The sequence below is a fragment of the Lygodium microphyllum genome, chromosome 22 (genome assembly GCF_053477565.2).
Source record: "Lygodium microphyllum isolate KBCC chromosome 22, Lygodium_microphyllum_v1.1.10, whole genome shotgun sequence".
Classification (NCBI taxonomy): Eukaryota; Viridiplantae; Streptophyta; class Polypodiopsida; order Schizaeales; family Lygodiaceae; genus Lygodium; species Lygodium microphyllum.
Window position 1 is genome coordinate 125,421,133 of NC_141156.1, and position 19,238 is coordinate 125,440,370.

Genomic DNA, 19,238 nt, shown 5'->3' on the forward strand with positions numbered 1-19,238 from the left:
AACTACCTACAGAATCTATTGCCTCCAACACAAAAATTTCAAGGGTTGCAAGACGTTGTAGAGCATGAAGGTGGAGCAAATAAGGTCAATGTGTCTCCAAGATGGGATCATGAAGGGCACTACATGATTAGTAGTACACTATCAACCACCTACTCCATCATGGACTCAAACGATTGTGTGTATGTATCTGATAGTATTGTCAATAAAATGTGGTGCTGGTAGCAAATCAACTCTAGTGTCTCTTGATATACCCTAAGATGATAGCAAGGATTTGACCAAGTGATAATGTCAGAAGCTAAATACAATGACAAAGGTGTGCACATAGGGATGCATGACACAAATATTGACGAGGAGATGCATGTGGGTAGCAAAAGCAAGGATGTGTGTTCCTATGATAAGTCCATTGTGGCCTTCATTGAGGAGAAAGCTAGGTCAGGTAGATTGAAAAAATTACTAGCACTTTATGGATTTCTACAAAAGGTGGATGAGCTCCCAAGTGAGTGTAATGGTATGATTGCTTTTGAGCTTCTAGCTACACAAAGTAAGAAACGAATGATGGGTATGGAACAGAAATATGATGGTCACCTTTGTTCGCGGCCCTCACAAAAAAATATGGCAATAGAGTGCACAGTGTGTTTGCTATTGTCTTGGAAGTCTTCAATGTCCCAAGGTAACTTGTCCTTACTACATATTGAGAGAACATACAATGATTTTTTTTCCATGGTCATTTAGATAGACATGTGAGCATGGGCTATCCTGCGAGTGAGGGAAACTCCAAGATAACATGTCACTATTGTCAAAAGGTTGTTAGTTGTATAGCCATTTGCAGATGCTCAATATATTAAGTGTTGCCATTAGACCCTACAATGACATGGTTGATGATTCATGTTGGGGAGCATGCTCACAATGTTCAGCACGGCACAAGGAGGGAAACCATTGAAAAGGTACGGAGCCTTGTCCGCATAGTCCTAAAGATTGAAAAGGGAGGCCCACGAAAAATATAGATGCTAGTTGCTCGACAGATGTTGTTTGAATCTTTGACAAAAGAAGATGAATCATAGGCGACTGAGGTCACAAATCTTAATCATTTTTTAGAAGAAATGATGCCACTGGTGTAGAATAAAGGATAAGCTTGTGTATCGTTACTTTGTACTAATGTTGTATGCCTTGCATTTGAAATAACCATTTAGCAAACACATAAGTTCAAAGGTATTGTTTCATAAGAGAGAGCTAATCAAGTTTAGGTCATTGGTGATGGGTATGCCAACATACTTCTTTTGCAAAGATAGTGTGTCTTTCCATTTTTCCATGGAAGTAGATTTCCTAGGCATTCCTAGGCAAGGTCATGTCAAGAAGAAGTGCTTCTTGTTTAAAATTTCCACTAAGGGACCAGCATCAGGGGTGAACTTAGTGAATCGTATGAGGCGAATAGGAACTGAAGATCTACGAAGTGCATGGGTGCACTTCGATCACACCCATAAGGTTGATGGATGGGCAACAATGTCTTGTTCTATTTGTGATCCTAGGTATGCGATAACATTATTATAGCTTACATTAAAATTGAATTGTTGCTAGCAAATAGTATGCTAATGTATTAATCATCAACTAGCATGAGAGCATTGCATGTGATTGCAATATGTGAATTTAAAGAGGAGGACAAAGAGTCTCAAATCTTGTTTTGGGAAAAATTGAATTTCGTCATGGTTCAATGTGGTCATGATCCTCCTGACTTTGTTGGATTCATATCCGATGAGGCAAGTGCAAATTGGTTGGCAGTAAGGGTTGTATACAATGGAGGATTGCATAACATAATGGAAGGGAGATAGCGCTCTTGTCCTTTTCATTGGGAGTAAAGTTTACAAAGGCATACCAAGAAATTAGTCACTATAGATAAACAAATGCATCACATTGAAATGTGTGAAGCATGGAGGTTAGCAATGACAAGTCAACATGCATCTCTTCACGCCTTTGCTATCCGAGATTGGTGGGCACAAAATGTAAACAAGGATAACATTAAGGCTTTGGATAGGTGTGTGATTAAGAAAATCATTGCTATCAATTTTATGTCATTCGACGTGTTTTTTCCATTGCTACTCAGACGTTGCTACTCAGACGGCATCCCCTAGGCCTCAAACGGCCAAGTTCTGTAACCAATCCCACTCAAACAATCGAGTCACTTAAGTCCACCCAAACACAGTTACTCGGACTCGGAAAATCCACTCAAAGGGTCAAATCGGTCCACTTGGAGGACAGCCAAATTCGGGCTTGGATGGCCAAATCGTCCTCATGGACACATCTTCTCAGACTTGGATGAATGCCTCGTTCAAACCCACCATTCGAACAAGCAAAACCCACCACTCAAATGGCTGAATCTAGGACTCAGACGGTCAAAGACTTGCAACTTGAACATCCCAACTAGAAGATTACCAAGGCCAGGACACATTCTTAGGGACCATCTAGACCCCCCAAACATATCAAAGGCCTCTAACTAAATATTGAGTGATCATAGTTGGATCCCAAACCTCTGAGTGTGGCCCTAAAACTGACCAACACCAGAATTTTTCCCAAGGCCCAAGAATTGACCAAATTAGCCAATCACTTTGCAAGTTGCTATCCAATAGAGACACTATTTGACTACTTGGTGGGTGTGTGAATGATTTCATTGAAGGTTGGACATTGCATTGTATGCACTTGGGTGTATGAGAAAAGTGAAAAGCTTGATTGTGCACATCTCACCTTGCATTGCACCATCTGAGCGTGTGAGTAGGCATAAATTGGCGAAGTGATTTCATTAACAAGAAGCACACTAAAGGGAAATTAAGCTAAGAAATGAACCCACCAGTAGGACTTGTAACACCCCTAGGACCACAAAAACAAACCAATAAACCCATCATGGAGAAGTGAACAGCCTTAAACCACAATTAGGGACGTGTCCTTAACTGACCTAATCACCCTCATTGACCCCCTAGTGGTTGGAGAGACCACCAATATGGGAGGGACTAGCACGGACACAAGTAAGGAAGACCTCAATCCAGGTGATTTCTGAGTTGACATATAGCAACTCATATCATGATACGATTATCAAATGAAAATAATGCACCATGGAAGATTCATAGATAAAAGTATAGCTAATGAGAGGAGGATAGAAAGAGTTGCCCTACAATGCTTAACTAGCTACAAAGCAACGTGCTTAGAGACTACACCAAGAAATAGAGCTTAACGAGGCCCAATGGGTTCTTGCCATCGCACGCAAGAACAAAACTAGTGGAAATGCTGATAGGGAGAGAGTGTTAAGAGGCTAATCTTACATTGAGTGAGCTTCTCACAAAGTGACTCTGTTAGATAACACTATCGCAGAGCAAACTAGAGTAGCCCTAGCAACTTCATTGCTATAGCTATATTGGCCAAATGTTAGAAGCCATGTTAGAAGCCAAAATAAGATACCTATAATTGCAAAGAAACTTAAAAAGTATCAAGAGGAATTAGAGCAAGTGTGGCAGGCAAATAGTCTCATGGACCCTACTCAATGTGCTCAAGATTTTGGACTCTACCTAGGAGACAAGGAACAAACTTGGCTTACTAGCCTAGACAATGCTGAGCACAACAACTTCAATAACCTCAAGGATCTTTGCATCAAAATATTTCTGAGACCGGATATTTAGGCAACCTCATTGTCAGGCTAATGAATGCCAAACAAAAAGACAAAGAGGAAATCAGAGACTATATCACTCACGTGAGAAGTCTCTACAAGAGGATTCCAGCGGCAGAGTACCCCAATGAGAGAGAAATCTCCAATGTGTTTATCAATGGAATTCAAAATAAGGAGCTCTATAAGGCCTTAGCTAGGAACTCGAACTTGCAAAGGGATGTGTTAGCTAAGGTCTTTGAAGAGGCTGTACATGTGGGTGACCTACTGAGAGAGAGAAGCTCAAGAGCCACATTGCAAGAGAACAACACCTCTTAAGAATACTGAGAGAACCACAATCCTTACTGAGTGGTCAAAAAGCCATGGCATGCAAGATAAGGGAAAAAACATTAGCTGAAACCAAGAAATTGTTGACTTGAAGTTAGAGTTGGACAAGCTACAAGAGATGTTGAGAAGGCCAATGTGATCCCACATGCAATGTGTGCATTATGTGGAAATCATCTTCCAGCTGAATGTCCTGACCCCATATCATAGCATTGTGCTAACTACATTAGGTTTGAACATGATGCGTTGCCCTATGAGTTTCGAAGAAGGCTTCCATATCCAAAACCCTATACTCATCTCTGATATCCAAGGAATAGGCAGCCCAACTTTGGAAGGGGAGCTTCATTAGCTCTACCAACACCCTATGACTCGAAGCCAACTGCCCTTAGGATGGACATCAATCCCATAAGAATCCCAACGCCACCTGGACCCATAGTGACCCATCCACCAAGAAATTCTTTGATACACTTTATATAGGAGCCACGAGAGGATGAAATGTATTTGAACCTTTATGTCTCCTATGACGAGGAGGGTGATCCTATACTTATGGATTTTCAACTAGTGCCAATTATGGCTTTAGGAGGTGAAGAGGTAGAGGTCTAGGAGGTGGCCCAAACCAACAACCACTAGCATATTGGAATTGTGGACATCTCGGGCACATTTTATCTTGCTACTCTGAAAAGGAGCACACAATTAAGGACAAGGTTGACTTAAGATGTACACAGTGTGGAGATACATCATGTTGTAGGCTATCACACCACATACAACGTCTTTTGAAGCCTTCTCGTACGAGTCTTTGGGCAGTTATCCATCCTCTTTCTTCCACTTTCACATCAAGCCTTTCCACCTTGGAATTAATCTCCGTTAGATTAAGATGGAGATCCCACATGCTCTTGATCAGCTCGTCCATGACATCCTTCTTTGGAGGTGGAACATCAGGATTTCTTGGTTGCTTGGCCATAGAGACAGGAGGTCGAGATACAGGAACAGGCTCCTTCATGGATTCAATTGGTGCAGAGGTAGATCCCCACCTTAGACACATCCGCTCTCTTCAAGCAATCATATTAACTGCTTTAGTGGCATCACTCCAAGCAGTCTTCAAAATCAGAGTCAAGATCTTCAAGTCAATCAGTTAGCTTCTCTTGAAGAAAAGGATCCGCAACCTTTAGAAATAATTCAATCTTCTGGCTTTCCATACCCTGCTGATCATCGGGATCTAGTTGAGCAAATTTGCTTTCAAATTCACGGTGAAGAGTGAAGGCGGTTAGTCTCTTATTGGGCTTTTCAACCCATTCAGTGAAGACTTTCTTCGTCATGAGGCCAGAATCTTCAAGAAAAAATTCTTCTCGAAGATCCTTCTTGAATGCAGACCATCCCGCATCTTTTTGAAAAATACCATGAATCCGGTCCTGGAGCCATGCACGGCCAAACGGGCAAAGTATGGGCTCCAAGCATGATGAGGAACTCCAAAGAAGACCATCTTGTCAGTATAGAGGCGGATAAAAGAGGACACATTTTGCCCATTAAATTGCTTGAGCTCCTGCCCAACCGCTTCCAAAGCCTTAATGGCAGCGGCATCATTTCGCTCTTCATCTTGTCTCCGTTGTTGTTGCAGTTGCAACTGCTGCTGAAATTGCAATTGTTGTTGTTGGCTTTCTTGCATCAGATGAACCAACTTCTGCAAGGCATCTCCTCCCGAACTTGATGATTCTCCCGTTGTACTTCCTCTTCCGCAGCAGCTGACCTTCACGTCGGGTTCACCACTGTCGTCCTATTGGGGGTTGAAGGTCTTCCACTAGGGTTTAGAGTAGAAGAGGAGTGTGGGATTCAAGGTTAGGAGAAGGAGAAAAGATTGGGGTTTGATAAGATTTGGGTTTTCGAGATGACTTAGTTGAAGAAGAATATCTCAAGCTTTTTCTTTTATTTAGCATACATGAATGGAATGAAAGACTTTGTCTTGATCACATCAAATGCATATGCGAATAATAAGCCAATACATTTAGGGATAATCTCAGATTTAATCCAAATGCATATTCCAAATGCAAGTTCAAATGGTTTCTATTTCATGAACATGAATGGATAACAACTCCAAGATACAAGTATTTTGATGGTAGACTCAAGTACATCCAAGACATAGATAAAAAATTCATGAATTGCATTGATAAAGCATAAAATTTACTTCAGCCCTGTTTTAAAATAGTAATTTCTAGCCCATAATCAAGCTCTAAAAGTGCACATAATCCCAAGAATAAGCTTCACTAATCATTCACAAATGAAGCCCTAATATTAAGAGGTCAATTCCTTCTCTTACAATCACAGATCACTCATTTAATCATCAAAATGGACAAGAACAGTGGGCTGCCCTATTTATGACTAGTTTTTTCAGTCCAAAACAGCCCATACACCTTCAAAATCCTCCCCTTTGCTTGCCCCCAAAGTCACTCAAGTACTTGGGTACAAGACGGGCTTCATTGGACCATGAATATGGTAAAAGAATGAAAGAAGACATACATAAGAGTAGGTTGAATACTGTTTCTTAGGTTTTCCCCTTTTATGGACTGTCATACCACTCATTCTTGTCATACCAAATGGACGGGCAAGAAGAGCTCTCACCTTCCTTGTTTGTATCTCCTTCTTCAGCTTCAATTTGCCTTGAGTTTGCATGCTTTGGAGCATGCACCATAGCCCATAGCTCATCCTCCATCTGCCACAGGTATGCAGGCCCATTTTTTGCGCTAAAAAATGCGGGCTCCATCCTCCTCAGCTCCCACTCTTCATTTTGACCATTTAGGTCACTTATAAGTCATACAAGACCATTATTTCATGTCCCACACAAACCTAGTGGACTTTTGGCACTTCTCTTGATTTCCAACCAAATTTTTCTCTTGAACCAATGTGTCTTAGCCTGCAAACTGTCAATTACCTCCAGTTGATCAAGTTGTGGGTTCCCATAGACTTAATTTTTGTCAATATACATGGTACAACTGAAAATTGTATGACAGTTACAAAAGAACTTATGAAACTAAGTGATATTTAAGTTGGTTGTTGGGTAACAATGACTAAATTATGTATGAAAGTTCCTCATGTGAATCCTAATAAAGTTCTTCTGCAAATATAAGAATTCTATGATTTATATTATGAACAAAAAACTCTTTGACACCGCTCCATGGTATAACTCTCCTTGTAGTATGATATCTCAACTTGTATGGAATGTGCTTTTCTATCTCTGGCTATAATTTTATTTTTGTTTTGGTATGATAGGATAAATTCTGTGCCTTTATCTCAAAAGAAACTACGAAGGTTGAGGCTCTTGGTATAGATGAGGCAGAGAGGAAGAAACGATTAGATAAGTCTATAAGAGCGCAAGAGGAGTGCCTCAAAGATAGGGGTTACAAGTACTTATGCATTGCCAATCCCCAAAATGGGGATGATTTCTTTAAGTTTTTATTTAGGTAAGCTACGTTTTCTCTCATACAAGGTTTACATCAAAATCACTTCCTATATGTTATGACCGTTGTGTTTCTTTTTGAGAACATGACTATTCCCAAGTGGAATACATTCTCAAAGGGTCTGGGTACATGTTGCATGGATCTTGCCGGTGAGTATTTGGCCGACGAGGGATTCTTGGTTAGTATGTGCTTGGCAGAGCATATAGGTGAGTTCATTATGGATGCAGCGAGAGTGGCGCTTGTGCGTCACCGCAGTTGGATGCTCATGTATAATTCCAAGGCTTATCGGCACCCTATTACTAGAGAGGCAGTAAGAACAAAGTTGGATGCTTTAAACATATTATTATATGTTGCAAACAAGGTTTGATCACTTATTCTATTTCCACTCATGAATAGGTACTTGATCTTACAATGTGTCTTTGGCATCATGTCGGTCATGTTGTACCTTGCTACGATAGAGAGGTTGGGGAGAAGATTTCAGAGAGGTTTTTTCCAGCATATCCTAGCTACATGCTAGATGATTATGTCTTTCCCATAGATATTGATGGTGCCATCCTTAGAGGTGGGGTGGAGAGGTCTCATCTTTTTTATCGGTAAGTAGTTTTGTATGTTTTTACTCTTAGGTTTCATTGTATAGTTATTTCATTGTTTCTACTTGCATGGTCACAAAAATTTTGTATCGTAATTGGTGATATGGTTAGGTGGTTATTGGCTACATTTACAAAGCACTACGTCTATGTTTTGGATGTGTTTGCAGGGTGTGGTGGTTTGGCACAGGCCAGTGCAGAGGAGATGAGACACTGTGTGTGCCTAGAGCTAAATGACGTGCTCTATGGGGAATGTTTATCCACCCTTGTATGTGGACCAGTATTGTGGAGAGAGGGTTATCCACCCTTGTACTGTGCTGAGGGAGAGAGGGAATGTTTATCCATCCTTGTATGCGAACTTATTACATTGTTTAGTCTGACATTATGCTTTGTGGTTGATTGTGTTGACAGCATATCATTCAACTATATTGTTGGCATGTGACTATATTGGTTTTTCTTTCCCTATCATTACTTTAGCTAAGGGATCACATGCATTAGGATATTTGATTTCGTTGGATATGTTGAGAATATGCCATGTTGGTCTCATTTTCTTGATGTGTGTTCATGTAAATACAAATTGTCATACTATTTTAGTAATAATAAAGAATTAAAATTTTATTTTTATGCCACTTCATGTCTATAGTTTGTATGACTATGAATTAGTAATCATGCTATGAATGTATGTTGCACGAAAAAGCTCGAAAAAATGAAAGCTCACAAAAATAAAATCCCCCTTAGTCATCACCAATCTTCAGCAAGGTCTCATCGGTCCTCTATCTTCCCTCTAACAGTGTATGTATTTCTCCCTATCTCTTTTTACCAAAGACAATATTCTCTCTCTCTCTCTCTCTCTCTCTCTCTCTCTCTCTCTCTCTCTCTCTCTCTCTATGCTGTTGACAACTACTGTACACAGAAAGCAGCATCTACCGGCGGTTGGAACAACGGCCTGGAGCTAAAGACTGAACTAGGGAGGAATCAACAGCAGACAACATTAGCTGAGCCTAGAGCACGGACCTCAACTGCGACGTTGAAAGAGCATGGACCTCAACACTTCGCTGCGAGATCCGGGAACGAACAGCCTTAAAGTAGCATCGACCAGCGGTTGGAACAACGGCCTGGAGCTAAAGACTGAACTAGGGAGGAATCAGCAGCAGACAACATTGGCTGAGCCCAGAGCACGGACCTCAACTGTGACGCTGAAAGAGAACGGACCTCAACACTCCGCTGCGAGATCCGGGAACGAACAGCCTTGTGACAGAATTATCTTGTTGGAGCTTTCAAGTAGCCATGTACAGTCTTAATCAAGTTTACAGATGCAGAAACACGAAAGCAGGCCTCCATTCGTAAAGAAAATGGTCTCTCCTCAACATTTCCTATCTTTCACAGTAGAGAGACAGTAGCAGGGGAGGTGTGGATAGATCCATTGCCATGCAAGAGAGTGGAGCACTTGGGTGTGAAAGTTGAACTTCTTGGGCAAATAGAGTTGTATTTAGAAAGAGGTCATGTATACGACTTCACATCTTTGGGCATTGGAGGATCTGGCATTTCTGCTCTCGCTTTTCATGCTCTAAAACAGCCTGCCCAACCTGGGGTCACATACATTCAGATTCGTAGTGTGCAGGATTTTTCTGTTCTTCCAAAGGGTTACACATTGTCAAGCTTAGAGGCATTGCAGAAGGAAGGCTCCTGGAATGTGCAAGCTGGGACAGCATTTGTGGATGTGCAGTTTCAGGAGGAGGTGAAAAGTGGGAAACTTTCTTCATTGAAGGTGGTCTCTCTGACATTCAACAGGTCTATCGAGGGGGCTTTTTCCCCGTGAGGCGACATGCCTCTCGAGCTCCATAACGTGGAGCTTCTAATCAGCCAAGCTATCAAGGAGGTGAAGAAAGATTTCAAGAAGGATGCGGATAATGCCTTGAACCAAGAAACCCGCCGGCTCCATGAGAGGATCCGGCGACTGGAGGAGATGGTGAAGACACTCACGGAAGAGAAGAGGGATCTCAAAACCGACCTGGACAAGCTACAAACGGAAGTGTCACATCTACGGGAGGCAAGAGAGGACGCGGATTTCAAAGTGGACCTCCGAGAGGCTATCACGAAGGAATGCCGAGAGGACCTCCAGGTATGCATTAAAACCGAAGTTGAGGCTTCGAGAGAGGGATGGGAGGAAAAAATCAAAGCAAACATGAAGGAAGAATTAGAAGGGAATAAGGAGGGGTGGATTGAGGTAGTGAAGAAGAACATTAAGAAGGAGGTCCAGTAAGAAAATAAAAAGGAGGAGGTAGTTCGGGTTCAGGAGACCTTAGAGGAGGAGAGGCTCAGGAACGTGCGTAGATTGAACGTGCGTATTACCGGGCTCCCCGAAGGGGCCTCTTCGGAGGAGGACGCACGCGGGCTATGCACCCGACTAGGGTACACGAGCATGCCCTTTACTCAAGCATGGCGTGCAGGATGAGATACTACCAAGGTTAGAGCTCTGATATTACATATGAGCACACCGGAGGACAGAGCCGCTTTCTTTCGAAAGTGGATTTCGCTCTGAGGGATGACTAGGGCTCCCATCTTCATGGATGAGGACCTGACTCAGATGCAGATTGCACACAGACGAGCATGCATGCCACAGATACTCCAAGCACGTAGAGAAGGCCGTAAGGCCTTCTATCGAGATGGCCATATTTTTATAGATGGATGCTCCACCAAATAGGGGGGCGTGGCCTATGAGACGGGGCAGAGGACTGTACAGGAGACCCCGATACGTGTGGCAGTTTGGAACTGCAACGGCTCCCTATGGTCACGACCAGACAGACTTGAGGAGATTTTACTCGACCATGATGTTATATGCCTCACAGAGACACATGAGAGCCCAGAGAGAGGGCTCCCACGCATTATAAGATTTGAGTGGGTATCTACATACCGGGCTACTACTAGGCAGAGCACATCTAGGGGCTCAGGAGGGGTGGCAGTTCTATTCCGTCAGGGGATACAGAGACATATCCAGTTAGTGAGACGAGATGAGGAGGCCAGTTACATATGGATCAGAGTGCAGATATCAGATGAGAGATGGATCTATATGGCAGTATGCTACTTTTCACCACGAGGGTCCAGATATGCTACTACGCAGGGTGATATTCAGGCCAAAGATTCCCCCTCCCCTTATTCACAGCTCTTAGAGGACATTATTCTGTATTCTAGTTTGGGTGAGGTCTTCCTTATGGGGGACTTCAACGGGCGCACACAGAGCCGACTGTGTGAGAGTTTTGATATGGAGCAGCCAGAGATCATGAGAGCATTAGACCCTGAGGAGTTGGGGATCAGTAGGGAGTCAGCAGATACTGGGCCAGACGCCACAGGGTATGGAGGGCATTTACTTGAGCTTGGTAGTAGACATCATCTCGTTATTTATAACGGGATGGCACAATGGCCATATTCAAGAGGTCTTACATGCTTCCCACATGGGGGGGGCGAGAGTACTGTAGATTATCTACTCGGACCAATCAATGGGATGCATACTATCGAGTCCTTCGGCCTTGGAAGACTTCCACTCGATGCCGATCACACCTTTCTCAGTTTCTCACTCCTCACCTCATTACCATCACCACCTGCAGATATCATACCCCACATGCATACTACCATACACTTCACTCATGAGCTCTCACATGTTTACTCACAGCATCTGGAGGAGCACATCACGTCACTTGATCCATATGCACCCCTTGATACACTGACCACTGATATCACACGCATTCTGCATGATTCTGCTACACTCAGTTTTCCACATCACACATACACGCACCCCCCTCGGACCGGTACCATGCCACAGAACAGGTGGTATGAAGATGAGTGCAGAGATCTACGTCGACAGCTACGCGATTTAGAGGCCAGAGGAGAGATCACACACAGATAGGCGCAGAGACACATGCACCGCTTGACCCGCCGTAAAAAGCGGAAATGGGAGGAGGAGAGATATTGGGATATATACCACCTTCTTATGAGCAGAGATTGTGTAGAGGCATGGAGGCAGATCAGAGAACCACGCTCACCCACACCGATACATGACCCTGCAGTATGGCATGGATACGCACAGAGTTTATATCATGTACCCGCACAGCCGCTGATACCCACACCATGTACACCGAGACCAGGTATTTCATCCTTTTTCACCACTAGTATGGTGAAACATGCTATCTCACGGTTACAGCATGGCCGCGCTCGAGACCAGTTTGATCTTCAGGCAGAGCATATTATATATGGCAGAGACACATTGGCTCCACTCATTGCTCACCTCTTCAACCGTGCATTGTCTGAGGGGTTCCCTGACTCGTGGACAGAGCACACCATTGTACCTATCCACAAGTCAGGGGATCCTATGGATCCTAACACATATAGGACCATCATGATTGGGCCAGTTTTGTCCAAACTTTATGGCACGGTGATGGAGGAGGAGCTCAGCACACTGGCAGAGAGAGAGTGCATGCGCACACCCGGACAGGCAGGGTTCAGACGGGCATTTTCTACCATAGACCACATCTTCACTCTCCGTTGTCTGATCGACCAGACATGAGTGAAGAAATAGAGATTGTACTGTTGCTTTGTGGATTTCCGCAAAGCCTTTGACATGGTTCTGAGAGAGAGGCTTTTCAGATGCCTACTTGATCTGGGGGTGGATGATGACATGATGTGGGGTATTTATGCACTATATGAGCGGGTTACTGGCAGAGTCAGATGTCCGGGAGGTATATCAGATCCCCTTGTGAGCACCATTGGTGTGAAGCAAGGATGCCCACTCTCACCGACTCTATTTGGGCTATACACTGATGAGATAGCAGAGTTTATTCAACAGTGAGCCGGTGGAGGTATAGATCTCAGTGGAGCCACAGTTCATATCTTACTATATGCAGATGACATTGTATTGGTCTCAGACTCAGCTCAGGGATTACAGCAGCATTTATTAGCATTGGATGATTTTTGCATACAGAGAGGCATGACAGTGAACCTTGGTAAAACCAAGGTTCTTATATTCCATACATCAGCCCAGATACGTAGACAGAGTATTTTCATGGCAGTAGGAGGGAGTATTGAGGTCACTGGATCATATGTATATTTGGGAGTCACCTTTACAGCAGCTTCAAGGACTTTCTTGATGACACAGGCAGCTCGTGACCGCCTCACTAGAGGATACTCAACATTGGCTCTTATGGAGCGACAGTGTCATCAGGCACATTTCCAGGAGCCCCGCACCAAGAGATGGCTCTTTGATACTCTAGTAACTCCAGCACTGATGTATGGAGCAGCTATATGGGGGCCAGGCCTTGCCGATTATGTATGGACATTGATGGAGAGACCTTAGGTGATCATGATATCTAGATTGATTCGCAGCAAGGCCTCAGTCCCACATGACATTGTGCGAGCAGAGCTTGCCACACCGCCCATGCTAGTCGAGGCATTATTTCAGACAGTCTGCTTCCTACACAGATTTCAGGATATGGACAGAGATCGCATTGCATATAGAGTATATATGGCATCTCAGGAGATGGCTCAAGCGGGGGATACCACATCATGGTATGCACAGACTAGAGCTTGGTTTGACAGACATGGGCTGGACATTGATAGACTCCCACCTCTTCTATATGATACTTAGGCTCCCACTTACACCCTCTCTCTCTCAGAGAGGAACAGAGTCATCAGACAGGAGATATGGCATATTTATATACAGAGGACATGGGTCAGCCCTGCACAGCCACTGCCATCGAAGATGGCACATTATTATACACAGTTCTTGAGGATATTAGAGCAGGGATTCATAGAGATTCCGAGATATATGCAGATCTATATGCCACATCGATTGACAGCTCTTATTGGACAGCTCAGGGTATCATCACATCAGCTTATGATTGAGAGTGGCAGAGCCAGTGGCATCCCGCGGGAGGAGAGGATATGCCCCCTTTGCAGATCAGAGGTGGAGAGTGAGGAGCATTTTGTTCTCAGATGCCCGGCATACTCAGAGTTGAGATCTAGATACACATTGAGCAGCTCACTTCAGGGATGTATGACTGATATGGATCAGAGATCATTTGGTCGTTTTCTGGGAGAGGCATGGCACATCAGAGAGCAGAGCACACAGTGGGTCCCAGTTAGAGAGGGGCCCACCTAGACGACTATTACACAGTTCTTTCAGACAGACAGAGTGAGAGGTACTATACCAGCCTCCAGCCAGACCTCCGGGCTCACACTACAGCAGGTTGAGGACTAGCGTACCCAACGCTGCACGAGGATCCATGGGTTTCGGACCCCACAGCCACACCGACAGGAGATCCGGAGGATTCTTGATCTACATCGACAGCAGACTGAGATCCGACGACACTCGACACATTGGATCTCAGATCTCCAGTTTGCTCTTTCTCCACCGCCGATGTACCACATCCTGCATCCAGGAGGGATCACCTACTATTAGCGACTTCGACGACTGCTACTACATCCCAGGATAGTATATCTCCCTGCATCTGTTACATATACACATCGCACCACTTTATCACAGCCGACAGTTGTTCCCCTATCACAACCGACATTTGTTCCCCTTTTGTAGCCATTATCTGGAGTACCAGAGCTACATATGCACATACACATACACGACACTTATCACACTCACAGCACCGTATTTTTAGTTTCCAGTTTTTAGCTTTTCATTCAGCACTTTTATTTTGGATAGCTGGACCTCATCAGTTGTATCACAATTTGTCTCATAGGCCAGTTTTGGTCTTTAGAAGACGTTAATATAACTTTCTTTCTTTTCTTTCTCTCTCTCTCTCTCTCTCTCTCTCACATAAGATCTCTATGTTCCATGAACTCTTTCTCTCTTCTCCTCTAACACCCACACTTAGTCTACTTTGTACTCCCTCTCTATCCATCACATACACACACACACACACACACACACACTCTCTCTCTCTCTCTCTCTCTCTCTCTCTCTCTCTCTCTCTCTCTCTCTCTCTCTCATAAGATCTCTATGTTCCATGAACTCTTTCTCTCTTCTCCTCTAACACCCACACTCAGTCTGCTTTGTACTCCCTCTCTATCCATCACACACACACACACACACACACACACACACACTCTCTCTCTCTCTCTCTCTCTCTCTCTCTCTCTCTCTCTCTCTCTCTCTCTCTCTCTCTCTCTCTCTCTCTCTCTCTCCCCATGGAATCACATTATATTTTCACTTTGGTTAATGCATTGATTGCCCTCTCTCCCTCCCCCCCCCCTCTCTCTCTCTTAGGATTAAGAGTTGAGCACAATGATTAAGCTCTAATTAACATCTTATGTGATTTTATGCAAGTTTTCAAATAACTAAGCCTTCAGTATCTAGTCAGCAATAAGCAACGCTATCAAAATATTATCGAAATAGGAAATCCAATATACACAAGGTAACCAACTAGTCATTACAATTATTTTTTCAGGTGCACCAATCAATCCAATGGGTCTCTTTTTTAAAAAAATTGACTAGTAAAAATCAATAGTTTAAATTTAAATATTCAATTTATAGTGTGCACTTGGTTCTATTTGCATGGTTTCCCAACCCTTGTGTCAAAATTTGAATCCTAGTTGAAGGCTGTAGGAGTGGGAGGTGACAACTCTAATGTTCGAAAAGTAAAAAATTGTTTGTTAGAGATATACCTCTTTATAGTTAAGACGTAAATTCAAAATTCAAAATTTTAAGGTATTTAATAGTATAACCAAGAGATTTTGAATTGACTAAAGCTTAAATGTGATCATTGTGAGGTTAAATACTTTACACCATAAAATCAGGATCTTGAAAGCATAAAACATTGGGTTTGCACATGTGTAGTCAAACCTTCTCTCAAGCTTGACCACATGCTCATGCTTCTTCAAACTATCTTTTAGATAGAAGCTTGGTCCTAAGCACATGGAAAAGCTCTACCTTCTTAAAGATAGCCCACTGATAGAAGAAGTGCTACAGGGTTGACCACATAGCTAAGCTCTACCTCAAGGAGGAAAGAGAGTCAAACCCTATCTTTGTCTTTGAGACATCTTAGGAGATAGAGCTTCAGCACACACTAAAGCCCATAATAACCATCTCTTTTTAACACACCTTTGAGGTGTCTCTAGGATAGAGCTTAAGCACGTGATCAAGCTTGAATAAACCTCTCTTCCTTTTGGGGAGGAGGGGGGAGGGGGAGAGCTTGGTAAGAGAGAGCTTGGAGACATGACTAAGCTAGTGGTAATCCCTTCCTTTATTAAGTGGCTTTAAGATGTCCTTGTGCCACATCTTGTTGACCACATGCTCAAGCTTTCCCAACCCTTGTGTTGAAATTCAAATCCTAGTTAAAGCTTGTAGAAAAGGGAGGTGACAACTCTAATGTTTGAAAAACAAAAAATAGTTTGTTAGAGATGTATCTCTTAGAACTTAAAATGTAAATTTGAAATTCAAAATTTTGAGGTATTTAATAGTACAACCAGGAGACTTAGAATTGATTGAAGTTTAAATACAATCAATGTGAAGTTAAATACTTTACACCATAAAATTAGAATCCTGAAAGCATAAAACATTAGGTTTGCACATGTGTAGTCTCTCAAGCTTGACCATGTGCTCATGCTTTTTCAAACTATCTTTGAGATAGAAGCTTGGTCCTATATAGAATCACATGGATAAGCTCTACCTTCTTAAAGAGAGCCCACTGATAGAAGAGGTGCTACAGGGGCTTGAGCACATAGCCACAAGCCCTAGCTCAAGGAAGAAAGAGAGTCAAACCCTATCTTTGTCTTTGAGACTTCTTAGGAGATAGAGCTTGAGCACACACTAAGGCCCATAATAACCATCTCTTTTTGACACAACTTTGAGGTGTCTCTAGGATAGAGCTTGAGCACGTGATCAAACTTGGCTAAACCTCTCTTTCATTTGGGGAGGGGGGGAGAGGGGGAGGGGGAGGGCTTGGTAAAGAGAGAGCTTGCCAAGCTAGTGATAATCCCCCTCCTTTATTATGTGGCTTTAAGATGTCTTTGTGCCAGAGCTTGTTGACCACATGCTCAAGCATTCTTGACATGTGTTGAAATTTGAATCCTAGTTGAATCCCGTAGAAGAGGGAGGTGACAACTCTAATGTTCAAAAATAAAAAAAAATGTTTGTCAGAGATGTACCTCATAGTATTTAAAATCTATATTCAAAATTCAAAATTTTGAGAAACCCTATATTTGTCTTTGAGACATCTTAGGAGATAGAGCTTGAGCACACACACACTAAGGTCTATAATAACCATCTCTTTTTAAAACACCTTTGAGCCATCTCTAGGATAGGGCTTGTTGAAAGATAGGCACGTGAACCCTATATATACAAGGGTGGATAAGGGTAGCTAGGTGTAAATGAGCTGGAGGAAAAGGGAGCAAGGGGAAACCCTAACCCTAACTTCTCTAGAAGCTATATAAACTGCCTAAATATCACTCTCATAGTAGAGGAGAGTGTACTAGTTGTACTTGTGAACAACTCACTAAGCAAGATCTGCTTCTTGTACTTGAGCTCTCTCTCTCTCCCTCTTGGGCACACTCTCATGCTTCCACTCTGATATTCCAGCATGGTATCATATCCAACCCTGATCCAACAAGCTTCCTACAGCCATATCCTAACCTAAGTGCACAAGAAGACCTTTTGCCTTCTCATTTACCTTCTTCTCCGCCATAGCTAGCTTGACCCCATGACCTTGGAGGAGCTAGTGTGTGCAAAGAGGCAATAGTAGCTATTGATTTATTTTGGAGAATTCACCCCCAGCTCAAGGTGCTCCAGCACGATGTATCAAATGAAAAGATTGGGTGACGAGGAGTGTAGCATTGCTGAGTTCTCAAAAAATGGCACAGTCTTGGCAACATGATGTTTCAGAGCCTGGCACGATCAGTAGGCAGTGTAGCGCAATCACTCCAGCTACCATAGGACTTTCTTAGCCCCCTTAGTGGACCATTTCCCTCTAAGAGGGTTTGACCTAATTCCTCTCCTATTGTTTGCTATGATCAAAACCCTAGTTGTGGGTTTCCTAGGGCACCCATAGCCAGGAAGCTTCAAGCTTTTCTATTTTCACTTTTTTCAATTTGGGAATCATTAACAGTGATTCTAATCACTAAAGCATATGCTACGAAGTGTGTTCCTGATCTCTGAGCAACTCCAACACTCGGGGGATAGCATAATCTCATTGAGAAGCCAACTCTCAACACTGGTCCTCAGTCAAGTATTTCACTAAGCTTGACAAGGTAAAAACCTAAAAATCTCAAGTGGTCTTAATCTTGAGATGAGTTCTTTTTAGCATTGAAAAGGCATTTAGTGATAATAGTTGCTACTGCCTTATGATGAAAAATGAACATGGATGCAATTGAAATCTCCTCGGACTCTTCACCAAGTGTTGAAGTTATTGATCGACCATGCACAACCAAATATTCATCCATTAAACCACAAGGTGGGGAGGAGCCAAAGGTCCAATCAAAACTCATCTCATTGAAGCCCAAGAAAATAGTAAAACCTAAATCAAGGGTTTTCCAAAGGAAAGGACCACCAAAATCTTACCTTGAGGTACTACATATGTATGATTTTCAACCTTTTTCATCCTTACAGTTTTAAAGGTAGTTATCATTTGTAAGGCTATCATTTCTATCAGTTGGTTCATAATTGGCCATTTGTAAAGGACTAGACACTACCATTGCCTAGGGCAATTGGTAAGACCTTCCTATTATGGCCATGGCTTATGTAGATGTTAGGCCTCGAATCCACAAGTTTAATGAAAAAGATTTCCAGCCCTGGCAAGTCTTGGAGAAATATAAAATGATGGAATGGGGCTGCTGGCCCTTCATAAAAGGGACCAAAGTTATTGATCCATCAAATCCACTTAATGTAGACGATGATGAAAGATCTCAAGCCATCATCATGCTTCATCTAGATGAATCCCTAATTCATCATATTGGCCAACTCCTTTATTATGTGGCTTTTGTTAGAAATCAAGCTCAAGCTCTATGGTGCTACAGGGATTCATCCAGATTTTGTGGTAATCCCCTCCTTTATTATGTGGTAATCCCCTCCTTTATTATGTGGCTTTTGTTAGAAATCAATCTCTCAATATTTCCCCATCCTTCTTTATGTCATGTGTGACAAACCGACTCCAGCTAGATACAGTTGTTCATGTGTGTGTCATTGAATAATTCAGTGTAGGGTTAGTCTAACCTTAGTCGAGTATTGGTCAGTTA

General features: G+C 42.8%; 1 protein-coding gene across 1 annotated transcript; it reads left to right on the forward strand.

The window, feature by feature from the left end:
- Positions 1 to 1,308: 1,308 nt before the first annotated feature.
- Positions 1,309 to 2,126, forward strand: LOC148017585 (uncharacterized). The gene is given in 2 exon segments (XM_087662765.1): positions 1,309 to 1,526; positions 1,610 to 2,126. Coding segments are annotated over 2 exon segments (735 nt in total).
- Positions 2,127 to 19,238: the final 17,112 nt, after the last annotated feature.